This window comes from Chiloscyllium plagiosum, chromosome 6 (assembly GCF_004010195.1).
Source record: "Chiloscyllium plagiosum isolate BGI_BamShark_2017 chromosome 6, ASM401019v2, whole genome shotgun sequence".
Taxonomy (NCBI): Eukaryota; Metazoa; Chordata; class Chondrichthyes; order Orectolobiformes; family Hemiscylliidae; genus Chiloscyllium; species Chiloscyllium plagiosum.
The window spans coordinates 115,038,050-115,052,561 of NC_057715.1; the positions used below are offsets into that span (position 1 = coordinate 115,038,050).

Consider the following 14,512-nt stretch of genomic DNA (forward strand, 5'->3'; position numbering starts at 1 on the left):
GGCTCCACCTGGAGTGTTGTGCTCTGTTCTGGGAGGCATGTTTTGGGAAAGATGTGAAGGCCTGGGAGAGGGTGCAGAGGAGATCTCCCAGAATAGTTTGTCCTTAAATTCAGTGGAAAATCTGCAGCTGCTGATCTTCAGACAAGGGGAGGGGGAATAAAAAGTTGAGGGAAAATAGAGGGAGAGGAGAAATTTGTTACACAGCAACTTCTGATCTGGAACCTGCTGCCTGAATCTACATTGCCAGTGAATTCGGTAAGTACTTTTCAAAGATGAATTGGATAAATATTTAAACGGAGGAATTTTCAGGACTAGGAGAAAATAACAAGGGGGAGTAACATGTACTTGCAAGTCACGCCGTGGCTGATTGCTTTAACAAAATTAAAATATCTTCTTTGCAGGTGGACGGAGGTCAGAATGGGTTCGGAACTGGGCTGTGTGGAGATACTTCCGAGAGTACTTCCCTGTCCGAGTGAGTACGTTAAGGCGACCAAGTAGTGATTTGTATTTTCTTGGGAATGAGGACTTGCTGTATGAAATGCCCCTTTTTCAAATCCATTATGGTGTGTTTAAATAACTTCAGGAAGGGCACAGTGGTAGTCAGGTGACCAGCTTTATGTTCCAGAGGTGTGTCATAACATCTGAGGTGGTTAATAAGCAGATATCTTAAATAATTCCAGTGTACCATTTTGCTTTTCTAACCTCCCTTCAGCATGTCAACTCCATCCATAATGCTCTCTAGTGTCATAGTTTGGAGATGCTGGTGTTGGACTAAGGTATACAAAGTTAAAAATCACCCAACACCAGGTTATAGTCCAACAGGTTTAATTGGAAGCACTAGCTTTTGGAGCGCTGCTCCTTTATCGGGTGATTGTAGAGTATAACAACAACAACAACAACAACAGTACCCCACAACCACCTGATAAAGGAGCAGCGCTCCGAAAGCTCGTGCTTCCAATTAAACCTTTTGGACTTTAACCTGGTGTTGTGATTTTTAAGTGTCATAGACATTAGCGTTATGCCCTCTAGTGGCCAGAGGCCCGGTTCCCACTCCCAGAACCTGGGGTCAAAATCCACGCTGACCCTCCTCCACTGAGCAGTGCCATACATAGCGTGTGTTGTGTGACTGAAGGTGCCTTTTTTTTTTAAACAAAAACATAAAATTAAGGCCCAGTCTGTCCTTTAAGTGGCATGCAAAAAGTCCCATGACAGTATTTAGAATGGGGGAGGGGACGGTGGTGTAGTGATAGTGTCACCGGGCTGGTAATCCAGGTAACCAGGGTTCACTGGTTCAGATCCCACCAGGAAAATTGGTGGGATGAGAGCTGCATGAATAAAATTCTGGCCCAGTTTCCTTGTCTAATGGGCATTTAAAGAACCATGTCACCATCAATTTTGTTTTTCCTTTATAAATTCCAGATTGTGTTATTGAACTTAAATTCCACAAGCTCCTGTAGTAGGATTTGTACTCATGTCCCCACAGCATTAACCTGGAGCTCTGGTTTGTTAGGTCAGTGACATTGCCACTACGTCACTGACTCCCTTTGAAGATCATTGAGAAGTTGAAGGTGCTTTATAAATGCAAGATGTTAGTTTTTTTTAAGTACACAAAATTCCAGTTGACTAGTATCAGTTTTTTGTCTTGCGCAGTATTAGTAAGTATTTGATCGGGATGTTGTGGTTTGATGCTTTTAAGAACAGTTAAGTCATGCGACCAGTTAACCCGATTCCAGTGAATGTTCTATTTGAGTTTGCTATGTGTTTAAAATTTGAATTCACGGTGAGTTAGAGGCAGTGACTTTTTGGTCAAGCTTCCCTTTTGTTGGGAAATACCCCATGATCTTATTTTGTGCGTGGAGGAGGGTTCTCCTATTCTGGGACCAACATTTATCCTTTACCAACATGACCAAAATCAGATAACACGGGCATTGTCATACTGCTGTTTGTTTGTGACCTTTTGAGTAAGTGAGCTGCTCTATTCCCCACCTACTCAAACATCTGCACTGTGGGGGTGGGGTTGGGTTTGAAACAGTCGCACATCTCCTCTTTGGAATGTGCCTTTGCAAAGAAAGTCTGGAGAGACATGCAGTGGTTTTTGTTGAGATTCGTCCCAAGCACCTCCGTCCTGCGATCACACACTGGGACAGACATCAACTGTGTCTGGAGGACCATCAACTCGGTGAAAGGCACTCTTTGGTCTGACCGAAACATGCTGGTCTTCCAGAGCAATGTGTTGCCCCTGACCGAGTGTTGCAGACTGGTACATTCCAAAGTCCAGGACGATGTGCTGAGGGACACACTAAAGCTTAGGGCAGCTTCTGCCAAAGTGTAGTCAGGAAAGACCACTGTCTGAGGCCTTCCTGCCAAAGCACAATGGGGGTCTGTTCAGTTATCAGATCCTCCTGGTGCCTCAAATGTATGTAAATATGATCTTGAATAAATAAGAAATGCCTGGGGCTCTTTGCAACTGCAGGGAATGTCAAATTCCAATGTTTGCTTCTTATTCATATGCAAAGAGTATGTAGAATTGCTTCAGTAACTGTGTACGTACATATTTGTTTTTCTACTTTTATATTTTTGCAGTTAAAAATAAACTGCACTTTCCATGATATGCTAGCTATCAAACGGTTTGGGGCGGTCCCTGCATCCTCCTGGATGAGCGAATCATCCACAAATGCCCGAAACGTCGACTCTTCTGCTCCTCTGATGCTGCCTGACCGGCTATAGTTTCAGTGCCACACTCTTTGACACTAAAACAAAGCCAAGACCTGTGGATACTGGAGTTCTGACACAAGCAAAAGAATTGCTGGTGAAGCTCAGCAGGTCTTGCAACATCTGGAGACAGAAACAGGGTTAACAGGGTCCAGAGACCCTCCTTCAGAACTGATAGTAACCGGGTAAAGGTGGTATTTATTCTGAGGGGAAGGATAGAAAAGGAGTGAATGGATAGTGGAGACAGAGCTGAGAAAGAAAGGAACGCAGACAATGGAATGGTTGATAGAAAACTAGAGAGATAAAAAACTGATATTGGGACATTGAGATGGTGGAAATGGGTCAAAGAGCGTGGCTCTGGAAAAGCACATCCGGTTAGGCAGCATCCGAGGAGCAGGAGAGCCGACAGTTCGGGCATAAGCTCTTCATCAGGAAATGGTGAAAATGGATTGGCTGTGCTGAAAGCTTATGCCCGAAACATCAACTCTCCTGCTCCTCTGATGCTGCCTGACCGGCTGTGCTTTTCCAGCACCACACTTTTCAACACTAATCTGCAGTCCTCCCTTTCTCCTCTGCTGAAAGCAGACCATGTCATGACAGTGTCTGAGATTAAAGGGTGGGTAAAGGATATGGAAGAAAGACTTCAAGATTGAACTCTGTATTGCAGTCTTCCAAAAAGGGCCAACGCAAGATAGAAGAATGGTCTTTATAATCATTCATGAGATGTGGGGCGTTCCTGGCTAGGCCAGCATTTATTTTCTATCATTAATTGCCCAGAGGGCAGCTGAGAAACACACACATTGCTGTGGGTCTGGAGTCATATGTAGGCCAGGTAAGGATGACAGTTTCCTTACCTAAAGGACATCAGTGAACCGGATGGGTTTTTCCAAAAATCAGCAATGGTTTCACTGTTATCATTAAACTCTTAATTCCAGATTTTATTTTATTATTGTTGAATTCAAATTCCACTACGTGTCATGGTAGGATTTGAACCCAGATCCCTAGAGGTTTGCTTTGATCTCTAGATTAACAAACCAATGATACCACCAGGCTATCACCTCTTCTCTCATCTTCTGCTTGGTGACCCTGCAGCCTTCTGGACTCAACAACACGGTGACTAGCCTCAGAATTCACTGCTCATTTGGAGTGCTAGCTGGTGTATGACTGGCTGTATGGCCTCCTTCTGTACTGTAACAATTCTTTGAGCGTAGAGCTACTAAATAGGGACAGCAGTTGGCCATTTGCTGAGTTTTACGACTGAGGGGGATAGAATCTTGACTAATGAATGGCAGAGATTATTGGGGACTGGTAGGAATGTGGAGTGGAAGTCACCATGAAGTCAGTGATGGTGGTGGTCTTGAGTCTTAAGGAGTGCCAATCATGAGTGCCTGGACTGGGGCAACAGGGTAATGTCATGGGAGGTGAGAGCATGTGGGTGCCCAGGCAAAAAAATGATAATGCATTCTCTAAAAATTCTATGTTCTTTCATCCTCTTCCATCTCCTTGTATTTTGGAAACACTTCCATGTTAGATAGTGCCTTTCATGCCTCGAAGGGATCCCCAAGCTTTGAGTACTCCCCAATGAAAGGGGAACTTAGTGAAGGGTGTAGTATTCGAGCGGACATGACAAGGTGGACAGTATCTCCTTGTGGGAAATACTAGAACCAGAGGAAACTGATTCAAATTGAGACTTTCACTTCACACAGGGAATTGTTGTTTATTTGAGTTTCATGAGTCTTTGGAACTTCCTTCCCCAGAGCACAGTGGAGGCAGGGTCATTGAATATTTCTAAGGGAGAGGTATTGGTTCCTTTGTTAGTCAAAAATCTAAGGTCAGTGGGGGAGTAGGTGGGATTGTGGAGTTGGCATCACCATTCACTCAGCCATAACTGATGGATGTTCAGGGGCTGATTGGTCTTTTCCTCTCGGTCATATGCTTGAGCTCATTACAGTAATGGCTCCCATCTCATGTGGCTGCAGACAATGTGATAGTATTCTAAATTCTTTGTGTTTTCCTATTTTCAATTTTTGGGGTAAAGAGATGAGTGCGCTAAAAGCTCCAAGGGTTTAATGTTGCTTCAAGAGCAACACTTGGCTCACGGACTGGGTAATGGCTATCGGGCAAGTGAGGATTTACCATGGACTTGAGAAGCATTGTTTTTGTGAAGCTGCCAAACACATCAGGTTACCTCCAACAGTTGTAGGCAGCATGTCTCTGATTTACAAAGTTTAAAAATTACACACCAGGTTATAGTCCAACAGATTTATTTGAATCACTAGCTTTCGGAACACTGTTCCTTCATCAGGGCAACCATCTGACAAAGGAGAAGTGCTCCGAAAGCTAGTGCTTCCAAATAAACCTGTTGGACTATAACCTGGTGTTGTTTTAACTTTGTCCACCCCAGTCCAACACCGGCATCTCCAAATAATGACTCTGGTTTAGCTGCACAATGTTTGCACTGTCATTGGATTACCAGGGGGTACTAGTTGAGGGTTTATTTGTAAAACCAGACTTGAAATTCCTTCACACAACAAATGCAGCCTTGATGTCAAGGGCTGTCACTCTCCCCTCCCCTCTGGAATTTAGCTCTTTTTATTTCTCCATGTTTGAACCAAGGCTATAATAAGGTCAGGAACTGATTGGCCCTGGTGGAACCCAAACTGGGCGTCACTGAGCAGATTATTGCTGAGCAAGTGTTGCTTGATAACATTGTTGATGACACCTTCCATCACTTTTAATGATGATTGAGAATAGACTGATGGGGCAGTAATTGGCCAGGTTGGATTTGTCCTGCTTTTTATGTACAGGACATACCTGGGCAATTTTCCACACTGTTGGGTAGATCTGTACTGGAAGATCTTGGCAAGTTGTGGAGCACAAATCTTCAGTATCATTGCCAGAATATCGCCAGGGCTTGTAGTCTTTTCAGTATCTACTGCTTCCAACCACTTCTTGATATCACATGGAGTGAATGGAATTGGCTGAAGACTAGTATCTGATGCTGGGGTCCACGGGAGGAGGCCAAGATGGATCAACCACTCGGCACTTCCAGCTGAAGATTGCGTGAATGTGTCAGCCTTACCTTTTGCTCTGTGCTGGGCTGGGCACTTCCATCATTGAGGATGGGGATATTTGTGGAGCTGCCTCCTCCACTGAGTTGTTTAACTGTCTACTCCCGTTCACAACTGGATGTGGAAGCCCTGCAGAGCTTAGATCTGACAGTAGTGCGATTGCTTAGCTCTGTCATTTGCTGCTTATGCTGTTTGGGAAGTAGGCCTGTTTGGTGGCTTCACCAGGTTGACATCTCATCTTCAGGTATGCCTGGCACTGTTCCTGGCATGCCCTCCTGCACACACTATTGGATTGTTGGAAAAGTACCATTATGGTTGACTGACCAAATGTGACTGAATTTTACATTTATATTTGAGAGTGTGGTAGTTCAATTGAGGGTGTTAAATTGAGACCATAAAACACAAATTAGCTGAACTGGATTAGGGAAATAGATTAAAATGCATAACTGTACACAGGCAATAGACAGTTCTATACAGAATTATTACGTGGCTTAGTGCAACTATGTACCACTTCTAAATGTAAAAACTCTAAATTGTTAGTCAACCATGATTGACAGGATGTTAAAGATTGTAGATGATTTTAAAGGAATTTATCAGAAATGGTAATAAATCAACATTGGGAATTTTTTAGAATTCAGCAAAGAAGGACCAAGAAATAGGCAAAAAAGGCTGGAATAGGAATGCAATCTAGCAAAAACCAAAAATAAACTGTAGAAGCTTCTCCACGTACATTAAAAAGGAAATGTTCAGCAAGGATGAATGTGGGTCCATTAAAAGCAGAGGCAGGAGAGTTTTTTTTTAATGATGTGGAATAGAGAAATAACAGAAGCTAAATGTTTTATTGTTTTTTTTTTTGCTTTTGCTGAAGGAGATACAATGAATCTCCCAGAATTAGAGATCCAAGTGACTAGTGAGTTTGAGGAATTGAAGCAAATTAGCATTAATTAGAAGGTTGTGCTAGAGAAATTTGAGACTGCAAGTGAAGTCCCTGGGATCTTGTATTCTACTTCCAGAGTGTTGAAGGGTGGGGCTATATAGATGGTCAATGTATTAATGCTCATCTTCCAAACTCTCTAGATTCTGGAATGATTCCTGCAAATTGGAAGCTTGCAAATGTTACCTGCCACTTCAGAAAGGAACAAAGGGAATAAACAGGGAACTAGGGAGCCATCAGCTGTCTGTCAGTAGGAGAGGGAATGTTAGAATCTATAATAAACCTATGATGGATGCTTGGATAAAAGTGATCTGATTGGACATAGTCAGTGCATTTTTGAAAAAGGAATATCTTGAGCATGAAGTCTTATCAGAGGCAATCCTGCAAGTCAGCTGTTAAGTTACTATAGTCATAAAGTTACTCTGCTTACCATGACCCATCCCCCTCCTCTTCCAAAAACTTTGTGTGGACAAGATTTACAAGGATGTTGCCAGGGTTAGAGGGTTTGAGCTACAGGGAGAAGCTAAATAGACCGGGGCTGCTTTCCTGGAGCGAGAGAGGCTGAAGGAATGGTCTTTAGAGGTTTATAAAATTATGCGGGGTATGGATAGGGTGAATAGCCAAGGTCTCCTTTCCAGGTGGGAGAGTCAAGAACAAGAGGTTTAACAGGAAAGATTTAAAAGGAACCTAAGGGGCAATTTTATCATGAGGGTGCGTATATGGAATGAGCTGCCAGAGGAAGTGGCGGAGGTTGGTTCAATTACAACATTTAAAAGGCATTTGGATGGGTACGTGAATAGGAAGGGTTTAGAGGGATATGGGCCAAATGCTGGCAAATGGGACAAGAATAATTTAGCATATCTGGTAGGCAAGGACGAATTGGACCGAAGGATCCATTTCCATGCTGTACACCTCTATGACTCAGTAACATTCACCAATTGGTATCACTAACTTAGACTAACAGCAATAAGGAATTTGGGTTGCAGCAGCACTTTAGATGTTCCAGTGAAACATGACTACATATACCATGTTGACCAAGGGATGATTACAAGTTCTACCTCCTATTTCAAAATTCCCAAAATTGTGTACATCTAATGGATTGCTTTTGAAGTGTAATCTCTGTTGGAAGGTAGGAAACATGACAGCCAATTTGTACAGTGCAAAATCAGCAATATGTGAATTTTTAAGGACATCATTTGAGGGATAAAAATTGGTCAAGAGTTAAGGCTTTGAACTTAATCGAAGGCGTGCAACATAGGGCACGTAAGATCAAAGGACAAAACCTTGCATTTGGTTTGCTTTCCAATCTGATGAATGTTCTCATCTGATTGTCCCTTTAAGTCATCCGTTAGCGATCTTTAAAATTATGAAGTGAACTCAATCAGGTAAATGTAGGGAAAATGTTCCCACTTGTTGTAGGGGTGGAGGGATGTCCAAGTAATTAAAGACAGTCATGAATAAAATCAAACCATAGAAAATTCAGAAGAAATCTTTTTATCCAGCATGGGGAGAATGTCGAGGTTCCTCATTGTCAGGGAGAGGTTATGATGCCCGCAATGATGGAATGGGAGCAGGAGAGGGAATGATTGAGTTATGATGCACCAGGACAAGAGGATGTGGAGCATAAGAGCTAGTCCAGACCAGTTGGACCCATTTCTCAGCTGCATTTCCTCTGTCAATTAATTTTGAGATGGTCACGGCCATCCAGGAATATGCACGTCATAGCCTGTCGTCCTGAAACTCTCCTACTTTTTCACCAAGGGAGGAACATGATTGTGATAATCTATATGTCATGTTTGTGAGTTAACTTGTGATAGTCAATGTAATCTTTGCATGAGCTGTATCCGGACTTTAAACTTGCAACAAAACACTTTTTTTCTTTCTATTTGATTGTCTCTAACTTTTATCTTTGCACTGATGACTAACTGTACTGCAGATTTATGTTGTATTTGCTTCTCCTAATTCTTAGCATGAGACTGTCTTGCTAGGAACAGACCCCTAATGGAAAATAACTCCTACACTCTAATTCATTAGAATCCCTACAGTGTGGAGACAGACAGGCCCTTCAGCCCAACAAGTCCATGCTGACCCTCCGAAGAGTAACCAACCCAGACCAATTCCCCTACCCTATTACTCTGCATTTACCCCTGACTGATGCACCTAACCTACGTATCTCTGAACACTATGGGCAATTTAGCATAGCCAATTCACCTAACCTGCACATCTTTGGACTATGGGAGGAAACCCATGCAAATATATTGAGAATGTGCAAACTCTGCACAGACAGTTGCCAGAAGCTGGAATCAAATCGAGGTCCCTGGCATAGTGAGGCAGCAGTGCTAACCACTGAGCCACCACATTTAACTTAATTCTAAATATCCTGTTTGCAAGAGTTTGGCTTAGGGAAAAAAATGTTTTCCTTGCATTTCACTTGAAGTGATCAATTTTTTTTGTGTAGGTTTGCTGTAGATATTTGTAGTCATTTATAAATTATTTTTGAGTGTGTTTAGTTTTCCTTCAAATACTAACCAGTGTAATTTTCTTGACTTCTACACTTGGTGTTTGCATTTTGAGAGTGTACAATAGGTACAAATTTCTCTGAAACTGAAAGAACTGCGGACACTGTAAATCAGAAACTAAAACAGAAGTTGCTGGAAAAGCTCAGTAGGTCTGGCACATCTCTGGAGAGAAATCTGAATCGAGGAGGGGTAACTCGACCCTTAACTCTGACTTCTCTCCACTGATATTGCCAGACCTGCTGAGCTTTTCCAGCAATTTGTTTTTGTGCAAGTTTCTCTGAACTTTTCTAGGCTGAGTGAGGGGATGGTGATGAAATAATGCATTAAAGAAAACGTTTTTTAAGGAAATTGTAGAGGAACGAGATGTGCAAGGCAGTAATCATACAGATTCACAGAGTGAGAGACAAATGCCTAATGACTTAAGGTTAAAGACAAATCTGCAGGCCCTGGAATCCAAGGTAGACCAGCAGGAGGCTGGAAGAACACAGCAAGCCAGGCAGCATCAGGAGGTGGAGGAGTCAACGTTTTGAGTGTAACCTAAGAAGGGTTACACCTGAAACATTGACTCCTCCATCTCCTGATGCTGTCTGGCTTGCTGTGTTCTTCCAGCCTCCTGCTTGTCTAATGACTAAAGGTGCCAGTGATGAGCAGAGAACATATTTAATGTTGTCACTTCATCCATTTGATCTCATTTCTGTATTCAAATCCGTAAACTGTCTCAGTTTGAAGTCGACTTTCACTAGATGGTTTTGAAGGTAACATTCTTCTTTGGGCAGATTGGGAGCAATTGCAGAGACCTTTATTTTTTTGAAAGTTGGATTGGATCAAAAGTGAGATGAGGCAACACCTACATAGCCACTTTGTGTCTCTTTCCCCTGAGCCCCACATCCCTCGACAGAATTCTGAATGAATCCACTTTCTCTGTGCCCTTCTAGCAATCCGTGCAGCAGCAATAGATCCCCAGGAAGTGAAATATGGTGGACTATATCTGTATGATCTGGTCGACTGGTGCTGATCCTTGGAGTCATTGTCCTACAACATAGAAAAGACCCTTTGGTCCAGCCAGTCCATGCCAAACATAATATGAAACTAAACTTGACCCACTTTGCTGCTCCTGGTCCTTATCCCTCCAAATATTTCCTACTCATGTATTTATCCAAATTGTAATTGTACCCACATCCACAACTTTCTCATGAAGTTCACTCCATGTAAAAGCACCCTCAGGAATGACATTCCTGATGAAGAGCTTATGCTTGAAACGTTGACTCCTCCTCTGACTGACCAGCTGTGCTTTTCAAGCACCACACTTCTAACTCTACCCAAGGCCCTACCATTAATTGTGTAAGCCCTACCCTTGTTTGCCATACCAAAATGGAATACTTTGCAGTTATCCAACTGGAACTCTATATGCCATTTTTTTAGCCCATTGGCCAATTTGATCAACATCCCATTGTAACCTTAAAAAACCTCCATGTCCACTGCACCACCAATTTCAGGGTTAACTGTAAACTTACTAACCATACCTTCTATACTCTCGTCCAAATCACTTATGTAAAGTAATTTTTTTTTAAAATTTGCTACCTTCCCGATGGTGTGTTCTAGATCTGAACTGCTTGTGCAATTAAAACTAATGTCCACTGCTCCCTTGGTCAGGTGAATGGGAATCTCAATTCCTGACCAGACCAGCTTTCTGGGTGAGACTCCCTCCTCAGGGATGGGCAGAAGTCCCACTCTACGCTTGTTATGTGCTGTGGGGCAGACTCTTTTAATTCTGTCTCTCTTTTCATTTGAGCCATGAGCAGTCAGAACCCCTTCCCTACACACCCTGCCCACCCTCCAGGAAAATGCAGACTTGAGTAGGAATACTGAGCTCCTGCTGTATTGCAGTACTGAGGGAGTGTTGTACTGACTGAGGAGCTGCTTTTCAAATGAGGACCTGCATGAGGCACGCAAAGCATTCCACTCCAATATTCGGAATAGGTGGTTCTCACCCAACCCAAATCCCGATGTCCTGCCTGTGATCAATATCCTGTATGTCAATTGGCTGCTGCGATTTCCAGCATTGCAACGATGCTCGAATCTGCCAGCGAGCGCTTTGGGGAAGGGATAGATGCTATAAACGCAGGTTTGTTTTATTTCAGTGAGCAATTAATGCTGATCAAAGCTAATGCCACTCGTAAATGATGCTTATCAAGCTGCAGACAGTCTGATAATCACTTTGCCAGCTACACCAGAGTCATCGGCAACCACTGAAATAGCTTGGACTTTGTCTTAGTTACTGTTGAGCAATGCTGTGGAAAAATTGCAGCATGTTTGACAATTGCCTGCCTGACCACTTGAAATAGGCATGTGTGCCTCTCATCCAGGCACACAGTGTCTGCCTTATCTGCTGGTTTTACAATATTTGCTCAACAATTTGAACTGAAATGGCTGATATCAAGGTAGACATTCTGCTGCATTTTCACAAAACTCTGGCAAGGGTCCCAGTCATTAGCCTGCGTGTCTTTCACAATGAATTCAGGGCACTGGGTCAGTGAGGAGGATATAGTGAGCCCTGAGTTTTGAAATTTAGGGCAAGTTATGCTCTCTTTTAAAGTTTGTTTAAATAAACCATTGAAAAGCATAACTTTTACCATGAGCTTTTCTTTTGATGAACAAAGGATTTAAATTTAAAACGAAGGCATTTGAAACCACAAAGGGGATCTGTAGTTTCAGATTGGGAAGGTTGTCACCATAATCCCAGGGGACCGTGTCCTTGCCAGAGAGACAACTGGTGGTGCTTTAACCTGAGGGTGCCCACGCCTCAGGCAAGGGGTGGGGTTGAGGAAATCACCTTCATGGTAACCTTAGCCAGTGTGAGGATCGGACCCATGTTGTTGACATAAATCTGCATTGTAAGCCAGCCATCCAGCCAACTGTGCACCACTCTGATGAGGGCTCACTTGATGAGAAATGTTAACTCTGATTTCGCTCCACAGATGCTGCCAGACCTGCTGAGCTTCTCTAGCAACTTCTGTTTTTGTTCCAGGATACTGGCTTGGTGACTAGCTTATCCTGAGAGGTTTAAGTTTAGAAGACTGAAGGGGTAGGTAATAGTCTAGTGGTATTGTCACTGGGCTGTTAATCCAGAGACCTGGGTAATGTTCCACAGTCCTGGGTTCAAATCCTGCCGGGTCCACCGTAAAAGAGTAGAATCTGGTTTTAATATAAAACAAGACTCTAATACTGACTGTTGTCAGGGGGGTGGGAAGAGGAGGAATCCTGTCTGGTTTTTCTGCGGCCCTTTAGGGAAAGAAACTGTTGTCCTTACCTGGTTATGTGACTCAAGAGAAAGTGAGGACTTCAGATGCTGGAGATCAGAGTCGAGAGTGTGGTGCTGGAAAAGCGCAGCAGGTCGAGGAGCAGGCGAGTCGACATTTTGAGCATAAGCTCATTAGGAATGTGTGATGAAGAGCTTATGCTCGAAACGTCGACTCTCCTGCTCCTCGGATGCTGCCTGACCGGCTGTGCTTTTCCAGCAGCACACGTTTTGACTCTGTTCTGTTATTCAGTGTGACATGTGATGTCAGATTCATCTTTAACCACCCTCTGACCAGTTAGGGATGGGCAATAAATGCTGGCCCAGCCAGTGATGTCCACATCCTGTAGATGAATACACAAGCCTTATTGAAACATCTAAGATTCAGACGGAGCTGATTAGGTGGGTACCAGCATTTCCTGTTGTGGGAGAGACTGAAACAAGGGGACACCGTTTTAAGAATTAGTAATCAAGACAGAGGGTGATGATGGAAAACTGTTGTTTGGACTGGAGTCTTGTGACCAGTGGTGTGCCATAAAGATCGGTGCAGGGTCCACTGTTTTTTGTCATTTACATAATTGATTTGGATTTAACTATAGGAGAAATAGTTAGTACATTTGCCGATGACTCCAAAATTGGAGGTGTAATGGACAGCAAAGAATGTTACCTCACCGTACAATGGGACCTTGATCCAATGGGCTGAGGAGTGGCAGATGGAGTTTAATTTAGATAAATGTGAGGTGTTGTATTTTGGAAAGGTAGAATGGGGCAGGATTTATACACATAATGGTAGGGCCCAAGCGAATGTTGCCAGGCAGAGCTTAGAATGCTGGTTCAAATTTCCTTGAAGGTGGAGTCTCCGGTAGACAGCATAGTGAAGAAGGAATTTGGTACGCTTGCCTTTATTGGTCAATGCATTGAGTATAGGAGTTCAGAGGTCATGTGGCAGTTGTACAGGACATTGGTTAGGCCATTTTTTTGGAATATTGCATTCAATTCTGGTCTCCCTGCTACAGGAAGTATGTTGGGAAACTTGAAAAGGTTCAGAAAGGATTTACAAGGATGTTGCCAGGATTGGAGGGTTTGAACTACAGGGAGAGGATGAATAGGCTGGGGCTGTTTTCCCTGAAGCGTCAGAGACTGAGGGGTTTCCTTATAGAGGTTTACAAAATCATGAGGGGCATGGCTAGGATAAATAGATAGTCTTTTCCCCAAGATAGGGGGGTCCAATACTAGAGGGCATAGATTTAAGGTGAGAGGGGAAAGATTTAAAAGGGACCTAAGAGGCACCTTTTTCATGCAGAAGGTGGTATGCGTATGGACTGAGTTGCCAGAGGAAGTGGTGGAGGTTGGTACAATTACAACACTTTGGATGAGTATATGAATCAGAAGGGTTTAGAGGGAAATGGACTGAATGCTGGCAAATGGGACTGGATTATTTCAGGGTTTATGGTTTGCATGGATGTGTTGGACCAAAGGATCTGTTTCCATGCTCTGACTCCATTATCCAACAACCGAAATTAATGGTGAAATGTGAATTTGATTGATAAATATGGAATTGAAAGCTAGTCTAAAGAAAATGATGAAATGTGTGTTGATATTTTGTAAAACTCCTCCGGTTCATCAATGTCCTTCATGAACGTGAATCTGTTATTCTTGGTCTGGTCTACATGTGACTCCAGACTCTCCCAGCAATGTGGTTACACCTTAACTTCCCCCTGAAATAGCCTAGCACAGTATCCAGTTCAAGGGTAATTGAGGACGAGGAGGTAAAGAATGTTGGCTGTACCAGTGATACCTACATCCCATGAAAGAATGAATGAATAAGAAATTTTTAGTTTGACCAGGGGACACAGATCTCTTAGAGCAGAGGGCAAAGTGGAGGGTAGCAGAAAGAAACGTCAGCCTCTGTAATTGGATGACTGATATTGCAGCAAGGTTACAGATTACCTACAGTGGATGTGTCAGGTCGACAGAT

At 43.1% G+C, this 14,512-nt stretch overlaps 1 protein-coding gene across 1 annotated transcript in view; it reads left to right on the plus strand.

Moving 5' to 3' along the window:
- The window catches only part of dgat2 (diacylglycerol O-acyltransferase 2), a 67,417-nt gene that overhangs the window by 28,272 nt on the left and 24,633 nt on the right, over nucleotides 1-14,512 (plus strand). Inside the window, exon 4 of the mRNA XM_043692484.1 lies at nucleotides 402-472. Within this exon, the coding sequence (XP_043548419.1) occupies nucleotides 402-472 (71 nt within the window). The remainder of the gene's footprint in view (nucleotides 1-401; nucleotides 473-14,512) is intronic.